Source organism: Echinops telfairi, unplaced genomic scaffold (genome assembly GCF_000313985.2).
Source record: "Echinops telfairi isolate 266 unplaced genomic scaffold, ASM31398v2 ScPeMD7_1;HRSCAF=3_0, whole genome shotgun sequence".
In the NCBI taxonomy this organism is placed as follows: Eukaryota; Metazoa; Chordata; class Mammalia; order Afrosoricida; family Tenrecidae; genus Echinops; species Echinops telfairi.
This window is the reverse complement of record NW_022103896.1, coordinates 18,686,091-18,707,037: the sequence shown is the minus strand read 5'-3', so window position 1 is coordinate 18,707,037 and position 20,947 is coordinate 18,686,091. Positions and strand designations below refer to the sequence as shown.

The window sequence follows — 20,947 nt, the reverse complement described above, 5'->3', positions numbered from 1 at the left end:
CTGGTGGAGAATATTGAAAGTACCATGAACTTCTAAGTGTGTCTTGGAATAGTACAGTTAGAATGTTCCTCTGAAGCAAGAGAGACTTTATCTCACTTACTTTGACATGTTGTCAGGAGAGCCCGGTCCCTGGAGTAGAAAATCTTGCTTGCTAAAGAAGAAGGGCAGTGAAACAGAGGAAGACCTTCAACAAGATGGTTTGTCGCAATGGCTGCAACAATGGCACAACCATAGAAATTAATGTGAGGATGGCCCAGGACTGGTGGTAGTTTATTCTAGTTTGCATAGAGTAGTTTACATGAGTCAGAACTGACTCGATGGCACCTAATAACAATCTTAAAGGGAGTAGATCATCAGGATCTTTCTCCTATGGAGCTACTGGGTGGGTCCAAACCACCGACCTTTGGTTTAATAACCCAGTGTTTCACTGCTAGTACTTATAGAAAGCTAAAGCATGAAAGGGTTGCATGATTTATAAAAGCAAAAACAATAACAACAAAAAACCCTAGAGGTTTATATAAAAATATGATATGTAAGAATATACAATATTTGTCCTTTTCTTTTTTTTTTAATCATGTAATATTTATTGAATTTAATCTTGCAGGATAATGGATGTGAGGTTCAAAACTGCAACAACTTTTCTTCTTTCCTTTCCCTTAGAAAAGGCACTGTCTGGTTTTTCTGAACCAACCCAAGTGGAAGGTTCAAGCTCCGGTCTACAGCAGGTCGGTGCCTCTGCCCTGGGGCTGGCTCACAGTGGGATCATCAGCTGCACCTCCTTCTCGTAGATGTCAGGGATCATACCCAGAGGGGAGCTGACCATGTGCACAGTGTTCTTGCCGAACAGCTGGAACTCGTAGTGGATGAGCTGCTCCCAGAAGCCACTGTTGGGCCAGATGATGGGTCGGCATGACTTGGCCCACACGTGGGCATCCAGCAGCGACATGGCATGGTGCTTCATGAGGTAGGCAAGGCAAAAGGTGGCTGAGCTGCTGATGCCAGCGGCACAGTGCAGCAGCGTATGGCCCTGCCTCAATTCCACAGTGTGGATGTGGTCGGCGATGGGGTCAAAGAGATCGCAGAGGCGTGAGATGGGGGAGTCGGCCACAGGCACCTGCATGTACTGGATGCCCTCATAGCGGGTGTTCACCTCTGCCGAGATGTTGATGACTGTGGTGATCTGGTGGTGGGACAGCAGCAGCTTGTTGTTGGCAGCTGCACCACTGCTGATGTACAGGCTGCTGGTGACCTGCGAGAGGCCGCTGACTGAGGGCTGCCGGAGCTGGACGGGGAAGGCACCCGGAGGCGCTGTCATCCAGGTGGTGGCTCAACATTCAGTGGGGAGCGAGGGAGACATCTTTCTGCTGGGCTGGGTCCTCAGTGAGCATTTGTCAGCCACAAGATGCAGCCGCGTTCATGCTGCAGTCAAGTGGATTCCGACTCCAGGAGACCCCACGAGTGCAGAGTGGAAGTGCTCTACGGGGCTTTCCGGGCTGTGGCCCTTACAGTAGTCCAGGCCTGTCTTCCGAGGTGCCTCCTGGGCCGTTTGCTGGGCAGGCTGGTGGGCTCGTGGTGGAAGCAGCCACACCAGGAAGTCGCCGCCGGGAGGAACCAGTCAGGCCAGGCTTCGGCGAAAGCCCGGCGTCGGCTGCTGGCGGCCCACCCACTTACTGGCTCACGGAGCACGCCAGACCCTGGCAATTTTGGTCCAGAGCCGACTTGGCTTCGCGGGGTCTCGTCCTTTTCTGATTGATCGATTTCACCCAGAATAATGTCTTCATGCTTCATAATGAAGCATATGTCAAGACGTCATTTACTTTACTGACTGAGGAGTATTCCATTGTATATACTGTGTGTACTCATGTATAAGCCAAGTTTTGCAGCACATTTTTAATGAAGTATTTTTTTGTAAAATTAGGTGCCTCTGCTGATATTTGGGTTGGCTTATATGGCATGTGACACATTTTCTTTTATTGATTCAACTGTTAATGGACATTTAGGTTTTCCCTGTTAGCTACTGTGAGTTCTACTGCAAGATCATTAGTGTACTTATTTATTTTTCAGTCTCTGCTTTCCAAAATGTTTGGTATTTACCTCAGTAGAATTTCTTGGTCATATGGCAGATTTATATTTAGTCTTTTGAGAAAATATCACATTGTTTTCCACAATAACTGTACCATTTTTCATTCTCATTAGTAATTACTAAGGGTTCACAGCTTAAGGGCCCTATTGCAGGGCATACACAGACTGCCAAGTATAATAAAGGAAGCACACACAGAAGAAGACAAAATAGATGACTGGGGCATGCTGAAATCACATCACTCAAACACACGAAAGGCTTCATCAAAAGAGTAAAATAAGAGCCCATAGATTGGGAAATTTTTATTAACCAATGACACATTGAACAAGGGTCTAATTGCCAAAATCTACAGAACTCTAAAACAGTTCAATAAGAAAATAACAAACGACCCAATTAAGAAATGGGAAGAAGACATGAACAGACAGTTCACCAAATATTAAGTCCAAATGGCTAACACACACAAATGCTCATGGTCACGAGGCTTCTGGGAGATGCGAATTAAAACCACAATGAGATACCACGTTACACCCACGATGTTAGCCCAGTGCAAAAACAGAAAACAACAAATGTTGGAGATGTTGTGAGCAAATGGAAGTCATAGACACTCTTGGTGGGCTTGTACATATGTACAACCCCTATGGAAAATGTGTGAGAATACTTAAAGGAACCTGCAATTGAAATCCCATATGATCCGCCGACACCACTACTAGGCATTGTGGTAGTTACGTAGTTTCATGCAGCTAGATGAATAGAATGTAGGGGTGGACTCTAGCCCGTCAATCAGGTCACCAGGTAACACCCACCAGGAGGATTCTGGGAACTTCCTCTTTTTCTCCCGGAGGAGAACCACACTTTCTCTCTGCTACACATTCTTGTTGACAAGCCACATGGAGTTATGCTGATGGCAGCCAGAGCCCTGGAGCTGGAGGAGCTGTGGAGACCCACGCCCGTCCTGTGATGCTTCCACTGCCACTGGATCCACAAGACTTTCCGCCCACTGGTCTGTGATCTTCCTACATGAGTCTGTAGAATAATTTATGGACTAGTATCGGACATATGGGCTAATATTGAACTTAGGGACTTGTTCTAGACTGAGATGTTTTCTTAATATGCAATTACTCTGATATAAAGCTCTCTCTTCTGCGTGTCTCTGGATTCATTTCTGTTGTCCTCCAGACTAACACAGGTATATACCCCAAAGAAACAGGAGACATAGCACGAGTGGATGTATGCCCTCCCATGTTCATAGCAGCCGAGTTCACAATAGCAAGAAACTGGAAGCAGCCCAAATGTCCAACAGTGACTGAATGGATACAGAAATTATGGTACATACATCCAGTGGAATGCCAGGCATTCCTAGAAAAAAGTGATGAAAGTGTGAAACACTGCATGACATGGAGGGACCTGGAAACCATTATGCTGAATGAAGTAAGCCAATCCCCAAAGGACACATATTGTATTCGTTCACTACTATAAGGAGAAACACCAACTACATAAGTTTTGGAGAACAATTCCCAAAGAAAGTGGTAGAAAGTCTGTCTGCTGGCCACGAACCACATACCATACCCTTATCCACACTTCACAAGAGCCTCCTTGTAAGAGGAGACCTCACGTTGGTTGGGATCACTCCTTCAAGAATCGAGAAAAGGGAGAAGACCATTCTCTCGATTTCATACAGCACTGAGACAAGGCTGAGAGAAATCAACCGACACTCCACAGGAATGAGAAGAACTTTATTGGAATATCAAGTTAAGACCAGGGTTGGGGAGCATCTACATTTCAGAGGAAGCACTTATATTGCTGTTGGTGGGTATGGAGAGTAAATGGGGAGGAGCAACCTCATATTGGGAAAGGATGCAAAGTAGTAAGTGTAGGGGAACTAAGGGGAGAATCAATCGATTCTATGTTCCCAAGTAGACACTTATTTAAGCCTTGGTGAATCACACTATGGACTGAGCACTATGATGACCTTGGACACTGGCCTTACAGGGAACATGGCATTCCCCCAGGGATACACCAGTATGACTCCACATGGAAGCCTGACTGAATGAACTGGGCCCTACTTAAAAACAATCTGTAATCCTTCGACTTAGAACTGAAATTCCCTGATATTCACCCCAAGACTGGAAATGGTAGTTGTTGGACCTTGGGTAGGACCCCTAGCTTAGCAGGTGTCCAAATGAAAGGGGACCCAGAACTACCATATATTTAGTATCTCAATGCTCCCCTTTCGTTAATATGACAGGGATTAATCTGATAGGCAAGGATCTGCCCCTGTAAGGAAGGTTACAGGAACATTTTCCATGCACCAACCCCCATGCTCTGTGTAACCAGAGCTCAATCAAGAAATCACTATGTACAAAGCAACTTCTAGAGGGCAGCTCACAGTTGGACTATACTCACATTAACTCTTCATAGCCGTACCTTAAATTCTGTCTTTGAATAAATTATTGATGTTATCGATGTAATTAATGATTGAAAATGTTTTTTCTTGTTTGTTTGTTTTTGTTTTTCATAATATGACTGCTAAAGTAAATCAGAGTCATTCATACATAAATGTGGACCAGCAGATGGATTCTGGGCTCCCACTTAATTCTAGCCCCAATCCAAAAACAGTTCTATAACATGGCCCTGTCGGATACATGCATTCACTAAGAGATCACTCAAGATTAGGGTACCCCTGAAAAGTGTGGTGAAGAAAGCAGAGGGTGACTGGAACATTGTCTGGGGTCTTAAAGGCTTGTATTCAAACATCTAAGTGAGGTATCAACTAAGTCCATATGGAAGAAGCACACCATCCTGTGTGGTCTAAAGATGATCATTACAAAATCAAAATATGATGAAAGGAAAAGTATCAGAACTTAAATTGTGAACACCTAATTTATAGAAGGCTAAGAAGGACAGTGGGAGCCCAAATGCAGAGTATCCATATGCAGAGTATCTAGTGAGATTAAGTTCGGGTAGATCCCCTCTCACCACAGGTGAGGGATGTGAGCAGCTTTATCAAATAGAGATTATTGTAAACTTGATTATGGTGGATGGAACTATGGTATAATATGATATTTGGTATATTATGGTGTAATATGATACTTGGTCAGTTGACCTGCTTGACCCAACCTGAATTTGCTCTGGGATTAAATATTTCTCACTTGTTCTATGACAAAATTTCTTCTCTGGCTTCTTTAATGATGCTGATGTTCTTTTCGTTCTCTTTATTTTTATCTTTATATTATTATTTTCTTTCTGTTTCATTTTTTATTGTTTCAGTTAGATTTCCCAGTTTATGAAGCAGATGAGGAGTGGATGCATAGAGACAATGGTTTATCAGGGGTGGGGGATGGGGAGGGGGAGGGGAATTGGGGAGCCAATCATGAATCCAGGGTGAGGGAGGGAGCACTAGAACTGATTGTGATGATGTATATACAACTCTTTTTAAAAGTGACTTAACTATAGAAGTTCATCATGTGCATTTTATATCAAAGCTATTTTTTTAAATGAGGGTTCAAATTTCTCCATGCCCTCCCAACACTGACAATGCTCTGTTGTTTATTATTATTATTATTATTATTATTTGATCTGTGTCCTCCTAGTGGGAGTGAAATGGCAGCTCATTGTAGTTTTCATTTGGATCTCTGATGGCTCGTGATGCCAAGCATCTTTTCATATATTTGGTGGCCATTTGAATGCCCTCTTTGTGAAATATCTATTCAAGCCCATTTTATTATTGGGTTATTTGCCCCTTTGTTAAGTTGTCAAAGCTTTATATATGTTTTAGTTATTAGATTTTTGTTGAGTCTATAGTTCCTCAAGATATTTCTCCAAGTTGATAGCTTGGCTTTCTACTTTATTGGTAAAGTTTTTGATAAGCAAAAGTTTCTAATTTTTATGATGTTCTAGTTATTTGTTTTCCTTCATCTCTTTTAGCAATGTTTTATAGATTTCATTATATAAGTCCTTCACATTCCTGTTTAGATTTATCCCTAGTACTTTGTTATCTTAGATGCTGTCATAAATGGGATTGTTTCCCTAATTTCCCTTTCAGATTTCTGATTGCTGTTGTATAGACAATCAAGTGATTCTGCTTGCTGACCTGGCATTGTGTAACTTAGTTACATTTCTCTATGAATTCTGGAAGTTGCTTTCTGTGGACTCTTTGGTATCATATTGTGTATAAATAGAGATAAATTCACCTCTTCATGTCCAATCTGGGTACTTTCTATTTTTTCTCATTTTTTATTCTGGCTGTGTCTTCCAATAAAATATTAACTAAAAGTAGTGAGGGTAGAAGCCCTTGACTTATTCCTGATGCTAAGGGGGAAATGGTTCAGTCATTGTTGCCTATTGGATTTTTATATATACCCTGCATAGTAAGAATGATTTTTCTACTATTCCATTCTTTAGGATTCCCATGAAGAAAAAGTGTTGGATTTTATCAGATGCATTTTTCGCATTTATCGAGAGAACCATATAGTTCTTTCCTTTGTTCTATTGATGTGGTGCATCATTATATGTTCTACTTTTCAGCCATCCCTGCACTGATCCCAGTTGGCCATGATATATGATTCCTCTAATATGCTGTTGAATTACGCTCACTAGTATTTTGTTGGAGATGTCTTTCATCTATATTCATAAGCAATATTGGCCTGTAGTTTTCTTATCTTGTGGTGTCTAGTTCTGGCTTGTGTATCAGGATTATTTTTCGTTATAGAACCAATTAGGGGTGTTTCTTCCATCTCTGTATTGTGGAAGATTGTAAACAGAATGGTGTCATGTCACTTCTAAATGTTTGCTCGGGGAGGCTTTTGATCACTGATTTGCTCTCTTTACTTGCAATGGGCCTCCTGAGACTTTCTATTTCTTCATGAGTCAGTTTGAAGAGATTGCACGCTTGTACGAATCTGCCCATCTCATCTAGATTATCCAGGTGTTTCCATGCAGTTATTCATAACATTTAGTCATAATTCTTTTTATTTCTATCAGTTTATTTCTTATTTTAGTTATTTGGATCTTTTTCGGTCCAGTTAAAAGTTTGTCAGTTATATTGATCTTTAAAAACACCGTTGGTTTGATTGATTCTCTTATTTTTCTGGTTTTGATTAATTTATTTGATTAATTTATTTCTGCTCTGCTCTTTACTGTTTTCTTCATTCTGATAGATTTAGGCGTAGTTTGTTCTTTTATTTCTAGTCATTCAAACTTTTGATTTGGGATTCTTCCTCTTTTTGTGTATAGGCTCTCCTTGTATATGGAGAACTGCCTTTCTCTGCATCCCATAAATGTTATTAGGCTCTGATGTAGTTCTCACTTGGTTTTGAGAAATTTGTGATTTCTTCTTTGACCCCTTGGTATTTTAACATTGACCCATGAGTTGTTTAATTTCTATCTGTCTACTTTCACTCTGTAATGGTCATAGAACACACCTTCAGTCATTTCAAACTTATCCAGACTTGCTTTGGGACCTAAAATGTAGAGTAACCCATGTGCATTGGAGGGGTATACCTATATCTATATCTACATATTGCTGATATTTTGCTGTTTAGAGGTGGAGTTTCACATAGATTTTTATTGAGCTGAGTTTATGGTGTTACCTGGGTCCTCTGTTTCCTTCCTGATCTTCTTTCTAGATGTGCTGTCCAATATTGAAAATGGTGTGTTGAAGTCTCAAACTATATATTTTACTGATATCTATTTCTCCTTTCAATTCTGTTAGCATTTGCTTTATGTGTTTAGATGACCCAATGTTCGACATATATATTGCATTTTACTTTTCCAAATGGGATCTCTTTGGAATGAACTTCAGTTCTGTGATAGGAACTCCCTCATAATCAGGTAGTTCTGAGATGGCTTCAAAGCTAGAGTTACTGTGATTGTTGTTGGAGGATGGCAACTGTATTGGTTTTATATCTTGTATGCCTGTCTACCTCTGACCAGTTGGTTTAGTCTTCATTTCCAAAAGGAAATATGGTCTCTTTCAATTTTGTGAACTGCTGTGCCCTCTGGTTTTCTATTCAGTTCTCCAAATGTTGGTAGATAGTTGAGATGGTATCAAACTGGCCAATGTTTTGTCCTGCTGTACAAAAGCCACTATTTGTCAGAACTGACTCAACACATCGAACAATAACAACAACAGTTCTCTATCACAAGAAAAAATGAAAATGATGTGATCAAGAGCAAATTATCTGAGAACTCTAGGACTGGGCAATCTTCAAACGTGGTGCCGGATATATAAATCTGTAGCGCACACCTGTGTAAAGTGCCAGCCCAGCTCAGCTCTGCCAGCACATTGCTGCTAATTGGGGAAACGTTGGGGACGGATCTTCCAATTTTCCAAGACATAAAGAAACACATGTTTACATAATTAAACAAGTCTGTCTAGCATCGCGTAAAATATTATTTGGCCTCCATGACTAAATAAAATCTAAAAAACCAAACAATAAAAAGTAAATATGCAAGCACATTTGAAAATACACCACCCCAAAGTAGGCAATTTAATTACAAATCTGGTTTTATGCATCAGTCTCTTGAGAGTTGGCATATAGTAAATCTATCTTCAGGACTAGTCCAAGCTCAGTGCTCTGAAAGATTCAAGTCTCTAAGCCAGTGGTACATCTCACAATTGAGGTGATGGGCAGGGTAGAGTTTTTTGGCAAGTAGGCAGCTGACCTTCTTGGCCTACTCCAGGACTCATACTCTTAGTAGAAATAAGAGGGTAGACCTTTTGTATTCCACTACATTACCAGACTAGCTGATTTTTATACCAGGTTATTTGAAAAATGAAAGAAACAGCTGTAAGATAGTAATGTTCCACCTCCTTTTAAATGCCCAACTGTAGGATACAAAACCTTCCAGAGACTAGTAATGAAAACAAAATGAAACAAAACAAAAGCAGCCGAAAAAACTCTCCAAAATTCTCTAAAAGTTGGCACATGTATAGAGGAAGTTCAAGTTAATTGATTCTATAGAGGTTTCAGAACTCTCTTTACTTTGTGTCTTCTGTAAATACAGTCAACCCAGAGGAGAATATTCCTGAATAAGTGCCTGAGCTTTGCTCCTTTATCATTGTTGGTATTATTAGTTGTCATTTTCAGTTCCAATTCTTAGCGACCCAATGTATAACCGAAGGAAACATTGTCCAGTCCTATGCCATTACTATGATGTTATGCCCCTAATATCGCAGACATTAGCTTTAATCACAACAGGGTTAACCATGACCAGGGCTAGCGTTTAGGAAGCAAGCTCATCAGGTTGTGAGCAACAGCCTGACCCTTGGTCATCCATTAGTCACCCAAGGGGAGCTTCAAATTATGTACACAAACCACAGTTTCAAATTCTAACAATGCTCCAAGGGAATTTATCTTCTTTCTCCCTTTCTTGGGTAATTACAAGAAATCTGTTATCCAACCTTTTCAGGTAATTCATTTTTATATTATGTTACTGTTTCTGAAAGCTTTCATATACACCATGACAATTGGTTTTCAAACATTCAGGAAAGGTAGGCAGGTCAGGTGTTTACTGATTAGGATATGCATGCTTAGCAAAGTCATGTGCTCCTACCAACTTTCCTTTCACTCAGATTTTCTCATTCAGACTCAAATGCTTTGTCTTCAGTTATGGGGTTGAGAACCATTGCTGTTTACGATACTGAGACTATCAAAATTCAAAAATACATATTATTAATGTTGTTACAATACTGGAGAAAGTATCATATTAGTATCCTCTTTTAATAGTTTTATTGGCATATACTTCATACATCATACAGTTTAATCATTCATTCATATTAAGAGTTGTGCAATCATCACAATCAATTTCAGGACATTTTCTTCTCATATTCATTGTTGTGAGCTCCTGATTTCCCTCCGGTTTCCCCTGCTATGCCCCTGAGTTATTAGTATTCCAGTTACTGTCTCTACAGAGTTACCTCTCCTGGCTTTAGCATACAGAGAATCCTACAAAACACAAACAGGAAGCCAACAACAATAATAATAAAAAACAACAGCAGTGATGAGGCAAAACAGTAAAAAACCTCAATCAAAAAGAAAGCAGAACATAGTAACAGCTGAAGCAACTTTAATATTGGTCAAAGGGGCAATCCAATAACATTACATTTTAACTTAACTATATATATCTGCCATAACTGACTTTACAATGTTTTCTGTCTGATAGCAAGGCTATTCACATTCCTGTTCTACACTGTTAGAGGCTTTATCCATGTGGGGACACTGCAAATGGGTTTTGGGCTCCCGTTCTTATCCACAGTCTTCTGCAAACTGGGCATTCAGGAGTTTAAGCTCTGATAGCACACCGTCCTTCAGATGTGGATTATGTTATTTACACTTCCTGGGTCACACAGGCTGGTTTGCTTCTTCTATATGCATTTAGTTGATGACTCCGTTCGAAGGCTGCTTGTTTTAAGTCAAGCTTTTAGAGCCCAGAGACTCTTTTTCCTGATGGCTGGGTATCAATTGGTTTCTTCACCACATTTTGCTATAGCACTTCTGCCTTCAGTGATCTTGTGTTGAGGATGAGTATCTAGTCAGACGATGTTGTAAGAACTCACTGTTCTTAGATTGGAGCTGAAATTATGTATGAAGCCCAAATAGTTTCCTATATATATATGGTTCATATATGTATCTGGTTCACTATAGATCCGTGGTCCTCAACCTTCCTGGTGCTGCTACCCTTTCATACAGTTCCTCATGTTGTGGTGATCACCCAACCATAAAATTATTTTTGTTGCTACCTCATAACTGTAATTTTGCTACTGTTATGAATCAGGCGACACCTGTGAAAGGGTCATTCAGTCCCCCAAAGGGGTCGTGACCCACAGGTTGAGAACCACTGTTATAGAGACATCATTATCATTTTATGATAGAGAATATTATAAGTCATCCCTCTGGTGCATAAGGTAATGCTCTTGATATTATTATGAATTAGTCAATAGTATAGATTTAAAATATTGTTGAGAAAAGGAAATTATGCAAATATAGGAGTCTATCAACTTTTAAATCTGATTCACATGTCTTGCTTATTTTGTGTCTCTGTGGTAGGTAAAAATTCCAATAATTTAAGAAACAATTGTTGGCTACTTGTCAGCGACTTATGCTAGACACTTCTGGGCTTAAAAAGATCATAGGACTTAGCTTCTGTTCACAAAGAATGGGGATAATTGGATTTTATAAGAAAAGAATAAGACTGACATGCCCAGGAAATGTGGGAGTTGAGCATCCTCAGGAAAGAGTGGGTCAAAGACATGATGGCTGAGCTGGAACCTGAAAGACAGGTACAGACCCAGTGGTGCTGTTGAGGAGGACATGGGCGGGTGTGTTGGAAAAGCTCAAGTAATGGCTTGTTGATTAGCTAGTGTTGTGTAAGGTCACCATTCAAGGTCACCATTCAAGGTCAGATGGCTTACCTGGCTTAGAAAGCTGTAGGCTAGCACAGTGCATTCTTAGAGCTGGATTTATCACTGTGCCTCTTTGTTCTGAAGCAGAATTTGTTGTTTTTGCCAAGTGCCCTAGCTTCAGAAGTTCAGGTACTTCCAAGAGTGAATGAAAATCAAGGCTTTCAACAACCGTGAGAGTACCAGGACGGGGCTGCCCTGAGTTAGGAAAAGTGAGGCCAGCCCTGTCTGGTCTTGAGGAATGGTGGAGAAGTTGGTATGCAGCTTGTTGGTGTATTACGTACACATGGCCCACAACACAGGACTCTGTAGAAGTTCTTAATAAAGTGATTCAAATTTTCTACCTACCAAATGCCTGAGCCTTGGATATTTCTTGCTTCGTTGGCATATGTTTTAAAATGATAAAATTTTACCTAAAATCTAGATTTCCACTTCAAAAACATCAGAATATTTGATGACACTGGACCTATATTTCCTTAAAATAACAGTAACTATATTGAGGTCACAGTACCTGTTATGTTTTAGGCACTATCCTATTCTTGTGACTGTTTCTGTTGAGCTGATTCTAACTCACAGCCACCCGGTCTGTGAAGAGTAGAATTGTGACCTTAATGGCTATGACCTTTTGGGAGCAGATTGGCATGCCTGACTTCCAGAGCACTTCTGGATGGATTTGAACTGCCAACCTTTGGGCTCGTGGTGGAAAATGTGGTTGTTTTCAGGTGAGGTGGGAATTGTAGTTATCCTCATTTCTTCAGATGGAGTCACTGACTCACAAGGAGGGGCTGATGCAACTCGAAAGAAGAGATAGAGCTGGAATTTGAACCCGCGATGGCTCTGAAGTCCAAACACCAGTCCAGGACTGCACTGTTTTTCATGACAGTTTGCAACTGAGCTAACCTGCTTTATGTTGACTGCATGCCCTTTAAAACTGGCCAGAGATTACTTGCTTCTCCTCCCATTGATCCCCTCTGTTCTGAAGATAGGCACTCAGGAGAATTCTTCATTGTTTTCCTTTTAAGGAATCGTAGAGGGGCCCCAGGAAGTCAGAGATCACCAAGACATGTCTCATGTATTCATTTACTCCTTCACTTATTCTATCCCTCAGATGCAGAGCATTGGTTCCGAGAAAGACACTGGGCTGGACCCAGTGATACAGAGTACATGAACTAGTTCATACACTTGGAACAGGTCCTTCCATTGAAAAACAGGGCCAAGAAAAGGCCCTGCAAGTTACTTCTACCTTTGACAGCGGCTGCTTTCCGTGTGCCCAGGGGATTTTTGAGTTGCTACTTCGGTGCCAATTTGAACATTTTATTAGTGGATTATATTTCTTTTGTACTTAAGACAATAATTTAAAATAACTGGAAGGGCAAAAAATAAAATAAACAAGATTAGGTACATTTTAGCAAGATCAAGTGCTACCAACAAGTCCAAATCATGAATCGTCTTAGTGATAAAATAATGATGATAGAAAAGACTTAGACACAATTCTCGGTGCTGGGCAGCATTTTAAGGACTCTACAAATGTTCGCTCATTGGAACTGTATAATAACCCTCTGAGGTCGTAACTTTTCATGCCACCATTCTAGGGAGAGGAAATGAAGGTCAAAGATGGTAACTTACTCTGGGACCCACAGCTCGTCAGTGGTTGAACAGGCCCAAACCTAGAAAGTGGAGATTTGGGCCCTTGCGTTCCATCTAGCAGTGCATGCCTGGGTGTGACGTAAGACTCCTGAGCTCAACACTGCTCTAGAATGGACAAGGAGGAGCCCGGTAATTGCTGCGACTGTCTTACAACTGATCAACATTGGTGGCCAGGGGTGCATGAGTTGAACTGTCTCATATCACTGGAGGCAGAGACAATACATCTGCTTATATCAGTTTTGTTACCAGCATTTTTAGATCAGCTAGAGTAAGTTGTAGGTGTACATAAGAGGAACCCAATAAAGTAATTGATTAAGTAAGACAAAAGTTTATTAATGTTTCTGTCTATAGAAGGAAATCCAAAGATAGTAAGGAGCTAGCTTAGTGGGTGTATGATTCCAAGGATCAAAAGTCCCCCTCAAGTCTTTGCCAGCTATCCATAATGTGGGGCCTTTGTATTCCTGGTCAAGTTGGGTAGGGGACCCTCAGTCATCACGGAATACACCTTTGTTTCAAAGAGAAAGGGGCAAACATAAAGGACTCTGGAAGTACATGCCAGCTGCTTAAGGATGCCTCTTAAATGCTCCTCAATAGCATTTCTACTAGCATGTTATTGTTTAGAAATTAGTCATATATTCACAGCTGGCTGAAAGGAAGCTGGGAAAACGTTTTTATCCTAGATCAGTGGTTCTCAACCTGGGGTCACGACTCCTTTGGGGTCAAAAGGCCCTCTCATGGGGGTCACCCAATTCATAACAGTAGCAAAATGACAGTTATGAAGTATCAACAAAAATAATTTTATGGTCACCACAACATGAGGAACTGTATTAAAGGGTCGCGGCATTAGGAAAGTTGAGAACCACTGTCCTGGATCATCATTTGCCTGGGTAACTGTTGAAGGTTCTGTTACTGAGGAAGAAAGAAGGCGAGGGGTTTTAAGGTGGGCCACTAGAAGGCACTGCCAAAGATTATCCATTTGTTGGGCATCAGGGATACTGTTCTCATCCTAAAGCATCTGAATGTTGAAGCTCATTCTGCATATGACTTTGGTCTGAGTTGCTGAATAGGGAATGTTTTAGGATACTGGGAGCTAACAAGGGTTCGTGAGTAGATGCTAAGTGACCATATTGGGCTCTGAAAAAATGGAGGTGCTCAGAATATAAATTCTACTACTTTCCTAATTTGTATATATGCCAGATTTGGACCTCGGCATTATCACCTTATTTTGCTCTTTGCTGCAAAGAAGGATTCCATGCCAAGGTATCCATGAGAACCTGAAATTTCTCATCTTCCAGATGCAGATCACCCTGGGGCTCCACCATCTCCATGTAGTGAAGGATGAGGTTCATTTTCTAATGACACTGGTTTTGCTTGTTGTCAGTGTCCCCACGCAGACTTCTTGTGAGAGGAACTGCTAAACCTACAGAGATGGGAGCCAATGAGACGATGCCAGCGAATTGGGATGGAAAAGACAAACAGGCTGAAAGAATAAGTCAAGTTCTTACAAATAGTTCAGAGTCACAGCAGGGCAGACAGGTCGTAATGGATTCTAATTGGCACCCCATAAGCCGTAACATTTTTACTTTCCCTTAAGTAGCACTCAGGGAAGGTGAGAAATTATTTTCTACTTTAGAAAACATCAAAGACAATTCAGGCACACACTTAAAAAAAAGTATCTTATACTCCATATGTTTCTGTCAGAAGGGATGATGATTTTTCTATGAGAATTTTGGTGTATTACCATTATAAGCATTTCCCTGCACCTCCTTGAAAAATTCATTCAATATATCCTGATTCTTGAGGTAAAGTACATAAAACAACATTTAAAGGCTGATTATTTAAAAGATTAAAAATCTTAAAATTCCTTCAACTTGACAATTGGAAATAATCTCTTCTTGTCTCCTTCGGTAAATAGAAGTAAAAATACTTCATCCAGCAAAGTATCCAGCCACATACGAGCATATGAAAGGTGAGAATTTCTCGTGTGCACGTCCTACTCAGACACCGTGCAATACTGCCCCGTTTTGATATTTGATAATGCTCTTTCCCCTCCTTCTTCATCAACACTCTTCCCATGAAGAGTTTGGAATGACAAAAGTGACAGAAATGTTGAGGATTAAGAATGAAGAGGTGGAGTCTAGCCTGTCAATAAAGATATAATCCATGAGGCCTCTGTGTGGGCCTGGCCTTCTCCTGAGAATCCTGGGAATTCTTATCTTTCCTCCTCAGAAGTGGAGACACATCTCTCTTTCTGTTCACTCCCTCAGAGATGCTTTACTGACAAGACACATGGCACTATGCCCGGGGAGCTGGAGAAGCTTCATGGACCTATACACCCAGACCTCTGGAGCCAGAGAAGCTGTGCTAGTCTGGGTACTTTAGAGAAATAAATCCACAGAAATTCATGTATAAGAGAGAGTTTTAGGTAAAGATTAAGTGCACATCAAGAAAACATCCCAACCCAGTGCTGCCCAAGCCCACAAGTCCAATATTCACCCATTAACCCATATGTCCAACACCAATCCACAAAGTCCTCCTCCATCTCACAAAACAGAAGTAATGATGCTGACTTCAGGAGGAAAACCGAGTCAGTGAATGTGTAGACATCTCAGCACTGGCAGGGGTCTCCACACGGCTTCTCCAGCACCCAGGGCTGCATCGGGGTAGGTCCATGTGGCTTCTTCTTGAGGATATCTTGCAGGAAGTGAGCCTTGCAAGCTGAAGCAGGGAACTGTTAATGCAGCTGCACCCTGGTGCGACCATCACAAAGCAAGAGGCTGGAGAACCCAAAAGGTGAGGCTCACTGAGCCATTTATCCCTCTGCCCTTCAATTAACCCCACATGTGTTTATCTGCCAGGTTGGCACAATAAACTGACTAACTCAGAAGCCATGTAGAGACCCCTGCCAGTGTTGAGATGCTTACAACACCACTGGATCCACAAAACTTCTCACCCACTGGCCTGTGATCCTCCTGCATTCGGCATCATTGCATGTATCTTGAGTCTGAAGAGGACTTTATACTTTGGTATCGGACATATGGGCTAATATTGGACTTATGGACTTGATATGGACTGGACTGGGACGTTTTTTCAATATTCAATTGCTCTTTTATTTATTTATTTATTTCAATTGCTCTTTTATATAAGCCTCTTTCTTATATACATATGAGTGTCTATGAATTTGTTTCTCTAGTCTACTCAGACTAGCACAGTCTTCACTATCAAGACATTCCTCAGTATTGCTTAAAGTCCAAACCACATCTGTTTCTGCTTTCTTTTTAAGGAGAATCATACAGACAGCATTCGTAGCCCTGCCCCAGGCTAGAGTCCTCTCACTGTTTCTTAAGTCTGTTGTAGAATCTTTGGTCGGAAGCAACTGGGCCATTGTTGCTTCACCCTTCCAGATGGCAGCCGACAAGGCTGTGTTCTTCAACTTGCTCTGTTGGTTCAGTTCAATCTTTGGTTGAGTAGATAGCATTTTCACGATGTCTCTGTGATACGCCCCTCCCCCATGGCAAGCCCAGTGAAAGGCAGTGTTCGAAGGGATGTCTGTTCCAGCAACACTAACTCTGTTGTGTTGTACTATGTTGTGTACTCGCAAAGGAGCTCAAGTTGCCTCTTTGGTAGCTTCTCTGATTGGGTTGCCAATGGATTCTGCCTCCTCAATCACATAGCTGTTTGGAATTACCCAGTTCTGTCTTTGCAGGTCCCTCTCCACCAAATGGTATCACTCAGATCAGTCATGTGGATCATACCATGTTGGAAGAACAATTCATCTAGAGGTCTGGGTTCAAGTGTCTACAGAGCTTGAAAGATGTCAGCTTACCCCGATTTTACTGGTTTGGGTGGGGACTTGGACATCTCACTTCCTGGAGTGTCTAATTCTAAGAACCAAAAAGTCAACACAACATCTTGCCAGCTGGTACTCTAGACACCCCAACATATGTTTTTGTCTAATATGTAGACCTGTCCCTTCCAGGATCTGTACCTGCCCTTGGCTGTAAAAGATGAAGACTCAGGTAGAGAGACCCCCATGTTCACCAGACCCATGTTTATTAACAAGAAAATAATGCCAATGCACATCCCAACAATCACAAGTGGAAACATGCAAGCAAGATTTTGTGAGGAATTAGGACATAGAATGCTTTAAAGCAGGCCTCAGTCATCTATGGCCTGCAGGCCACATCTGGTCCCCCACTTGTTCAGAGTTTGCTTTACGTGACTAAAAATGAGATACACCTGACCCAAGCCATGGTTACTTTCAATCACCTCCTATGTGTGTGAAAGTTGGGCACTGAATAAGGAAGACAGATGAAAAATCAATGCAATTGAACTATGGTGTTGGTGAAAAATATTGAACCATGGACTGCTAAAAGAACAATCTATCTTGAAGAAGTACTGCCCGAATGCTCCATAGAAGTAAGGATGGTCAGACTCGATCTCACTTAGTTTGGACATGTTATTATCTCATTTATCAAGAGGGACCCATCCCTGGAGAAGGCCATCATACTTGTTAAAGTGGAGGGGCAGCAAAAAAGAGGAAGTCCCTGGAAGAGATGGAGTGGCTACAACATAAGGATTATGAAGATGGTGCAGGACCAGGGAGTATTTATTCTTCTACCTGGGGTTGCTATGAGTCAGAACTGGCTTGATGGCAGCTAACAACAACAACAACCATGGCTTTTATATTACTATATGGTGGGAACACACTCACATAAGAAACTATTTTATGATGCAGAAAATCTCATTTTCAATGTTTACTAATCAAGTTGTTGGAACACAGCTCTACTCATTCACGTATGTATGGTCTACGGATGTTTTCAAGGAGCTCTGGTGGCAATGTGGGTTAGGTGTTGGGCTGCTAACTGCAAGGTTGGAGATTCAAACTCATCAGCTGCTCTGCTAGAGAAAGATGAGGCTCCTTGCTCCCACAAAGATCTGCAGGCTCAGACCCTTGAAGGAGTAGCTCTACTTTGCCGTAGGGTCACTGAGTGGGAGTTGACTCATGGTAATAAGTTGGGTTCTGGTTTTATGGATGTTTTCCTGTTCCCACAGTGTAGTTGGGTAGTTGCCACAGATACTGCAAGGTCCACAAAGCTCAAAGTATTTGCTATCTCATTCTGCACAGGAAAAAACAAAACAACATGTCCCACCCCATGACTCAAAGAGCAACAATGAGTACCTCCACGGTCATTACAAGCTACGTGTCCGAGTTTTTAAAAGGGACTTGGAGCTTCGATTCCCACATTCTTCATATGGGGATAATACCAATCTATTTCATAGACTCTTGTGAGGAGAGATTAAATGAGATGATTTGCATAAAGGACTTTAACATACTTCTTGGACCATGGTCAGTAGTCAATACGTGGTAGTTTTAGTTATTTATTGTTTGGGTGGCTAAAGTCACTTCTCATTTAGAACTGAACTTGCTGCCTGAAATTTTCATGAACTTCTCACACTGGATGAAGTGTTTTGGTACCCAGCACCCACGCGTCTCATGTTCAGCTCCATGGTCTCTCAGTGGAGATTTACAGTGGTACTCTGATGCTACACATGTTTCAGTAGAGCGCCCAAGCTAAAATGAACTCGGAAGGAAGTCCGATGATCTACTCTCAGCACATGGTCAATGAAAACCCTATAGATTGCAATGATCTGATCCTGGGACTGATGCAGAACTGAGCACTATTTTGCTCTGTTGTGAATGGAGTTGCTATAAGTGGGTCCTATTTGATAGTAACTAACAACAATAAAACAAAGGCATTTGAAAAGACCATCCCCCAAAGGAAAGGTGGGAGGGTAAAGGCCTTTGAGAGCTAGGAAAGGGAGAGAGATTTGTGCGTGCCCACAATATGCTATACTGCTATGTCGTAGTTCCTGGGGTAGAGAAAGAAACATAGAAGTTATCGGTATGGTGAATGCCTAGGGAGATATGACTCAATTTATAAACGTTCTGAGTCTTAGAAAAAAGTTCCTAGATGCCAAGAATAGCACAGAATTCAACAACCATCAGACGCCAGGAGGACTACTAGACTTGAACCCTAAGACATCTAAGTCACTGTATAGACTCCTTCTCTGATATTGGAGGTCTTGTTAATGTATTCCATATGCTGATGCAAACATAGGACAGAAAACGGACCTTGATAATGGCCAAGATTAAATACTTGGTCAGTCTGTTGTGTTGAGACACAATATGTGAGGGAAAGAAAATAAATGAGTGGTATTTCTTACTGTCTTTAGTTTCTGCATTCCACGCCATACAGTTCTTCATTCTCAGTGTCCCACTCTGCTGAACAGCAATCTGAAGAACAGGTTAGTTTTCATGACCTCCAGAGCTTCTAACCAGTGTTTCACCTTGGATATTTGGGCAGAACTTTATGTTCTTTCTCGTATAGAGTCGGAACATATTGTCACTGATATCAAATGTACTATTGGGGCTGATACTCTTTTTATTAAAACATGATTCATACTGCTATCCCAGGCAGAGATCTCAAAGCAATGATGTCTCCATAGCCTGACACTTTGTTTCTGAATTTTTTCTTCGTGCTACATGGAATTTTCTAGAGAGACTAAGTGAGAGATCCCAATTCTGCCTTTTCCCAAGACCGGTGGTGGAAGGCAGACTCAAACTCCACCTTATGGGAGCACCAAACTTCCAAGCTAGGAAAATCAAATATTGCCTTTTGGCCAAAGGGCAGATAAAGTTACGAAACAGGCCATGAAACCAAAGGGCAGAATCCAAGAGGAAACTGGGCTAAATTGGACGATATTTGGAAACAAGTGGTAGAAAAATGTACAAAACTGTTGTCTGGGAAAGCTCTCCGGGTTTGGGAGATGGGAATTTTTCATTTATTACACTAAGTTCTTATTTACTTTAAAGCTTGAGAGTGGTAACTAATGGCAAAGGTTTAAGGACAGTTAATGAAGAAAACTAGTTGTCAAACATTCTTTAACATTTTCTTCTCCGAGAGCTGAGAAAAGACCATTGTGTTAGTGGTGGGTAAAAGCCAAGATGACGTAAGGGATAACTGCTTGGCTGCTCACCTAAAGGTTGGTGCTTTGAGCCAACGCAGCAGTTCTGTGAGAGAAAGATCTGGCGATTTGTTTCATAAGTATTTCAACCAAGACGACCCCTCGGGGTAGTTCTACTTTGTCCCGCAGGGTTGCTGGAAGTGGGAATGGACTCAGTGGTGTCCAACAACAACGGAAGTGGTTTGTCACCAGGTCACTTTCAAGAACACCTGGAATACTTAGTGTGCAGAGAGAAATAATTTGATAAAAACTTCTTTTACGGCATCATAAGGTTCCAGGGGTCCTTCTACTTTCTTTCTCTATAGAACGTGCACAGAAATGGGAAGCACCAGCCTAGAATGCTGCCCACCTGATTTATGTAATGCTGCCCACCAGATATAACGCAAGGCATAAATGTGAGTCACATGAAACTTTCAACGTTCTAGTAGACATATTAAAAAGTAAGTGAAAATAACTTTAAATATATTTTACTTATTTACGTTCTGGCAGTCCTCGGGTTAGAAACATTGCTTAATGTACAACCTGTAGTTATAGACCAACTCCTGTAAAACCTATTGCATTAAGATTTTGAAGTTTACATAGTGATTCATAATAAGAAACAGGTGTTATTTTGAGACACAACAAAACATTGTTATTGCGATTATTACTGTATTATTATGTTAAAGATACTCTGATGGTCTGAAAATGTTTCTTTAATGTTTTATGCATAGAAAAGTAGTAAGACAAACATTTGACTATCATTAGATATGAACTATACCTGTTTCAATTTACATACCAATTTGGCTGAAGGA

At 41.1% G+C, this 20,947-nt stretch overlaps 1 protein-coding gene and 1 pseudogene across 2 annotated transcripts; both read right to left on the bottom strand.

The window, feature by feature from the left end:
- Window positions 1-751: 751 nt before the first annotated feature.
- LOC101659055 (dual specificity protein phosphatase 18-like) lies at window positions 752-1,696 on the bottom strand. 2 transcript variants are annotated; one of them, XM_045287736.1, is made up of 2 exons: window positions 1,150-1,696; window positions 752-1,042 (listed from the first exon to the last, which is right to left on the bottom strand). In XM_045287736.1, exons 1-2 carry the CDS (start codon window positions 1,313-1,315, stop codon window positions 792-794), a joined length of 417 nt encoding a protein of 138 aa, XP_045143671.1. In that variant the 5' UTR covers window positions 1,316-1,696; the 3' UTR covers window positions 752-791. The 2 variants fall into 2 exon arrangements, with proteins under 2 accessions (XP_045143671.1, XP_004697467.1); XM_004697410.2 differs by having other exon boundaries at window positions 752-1,696.
- Window positions 1,697-7,459: 5,763 nt separating this feature from the next.
- Window positions 7,460-16,988, bottom strand: LOC101656847 (annotated as a pseudogene).
- Window positions 16,989-20,947: the final 3,959 nt, after the last annotated feature.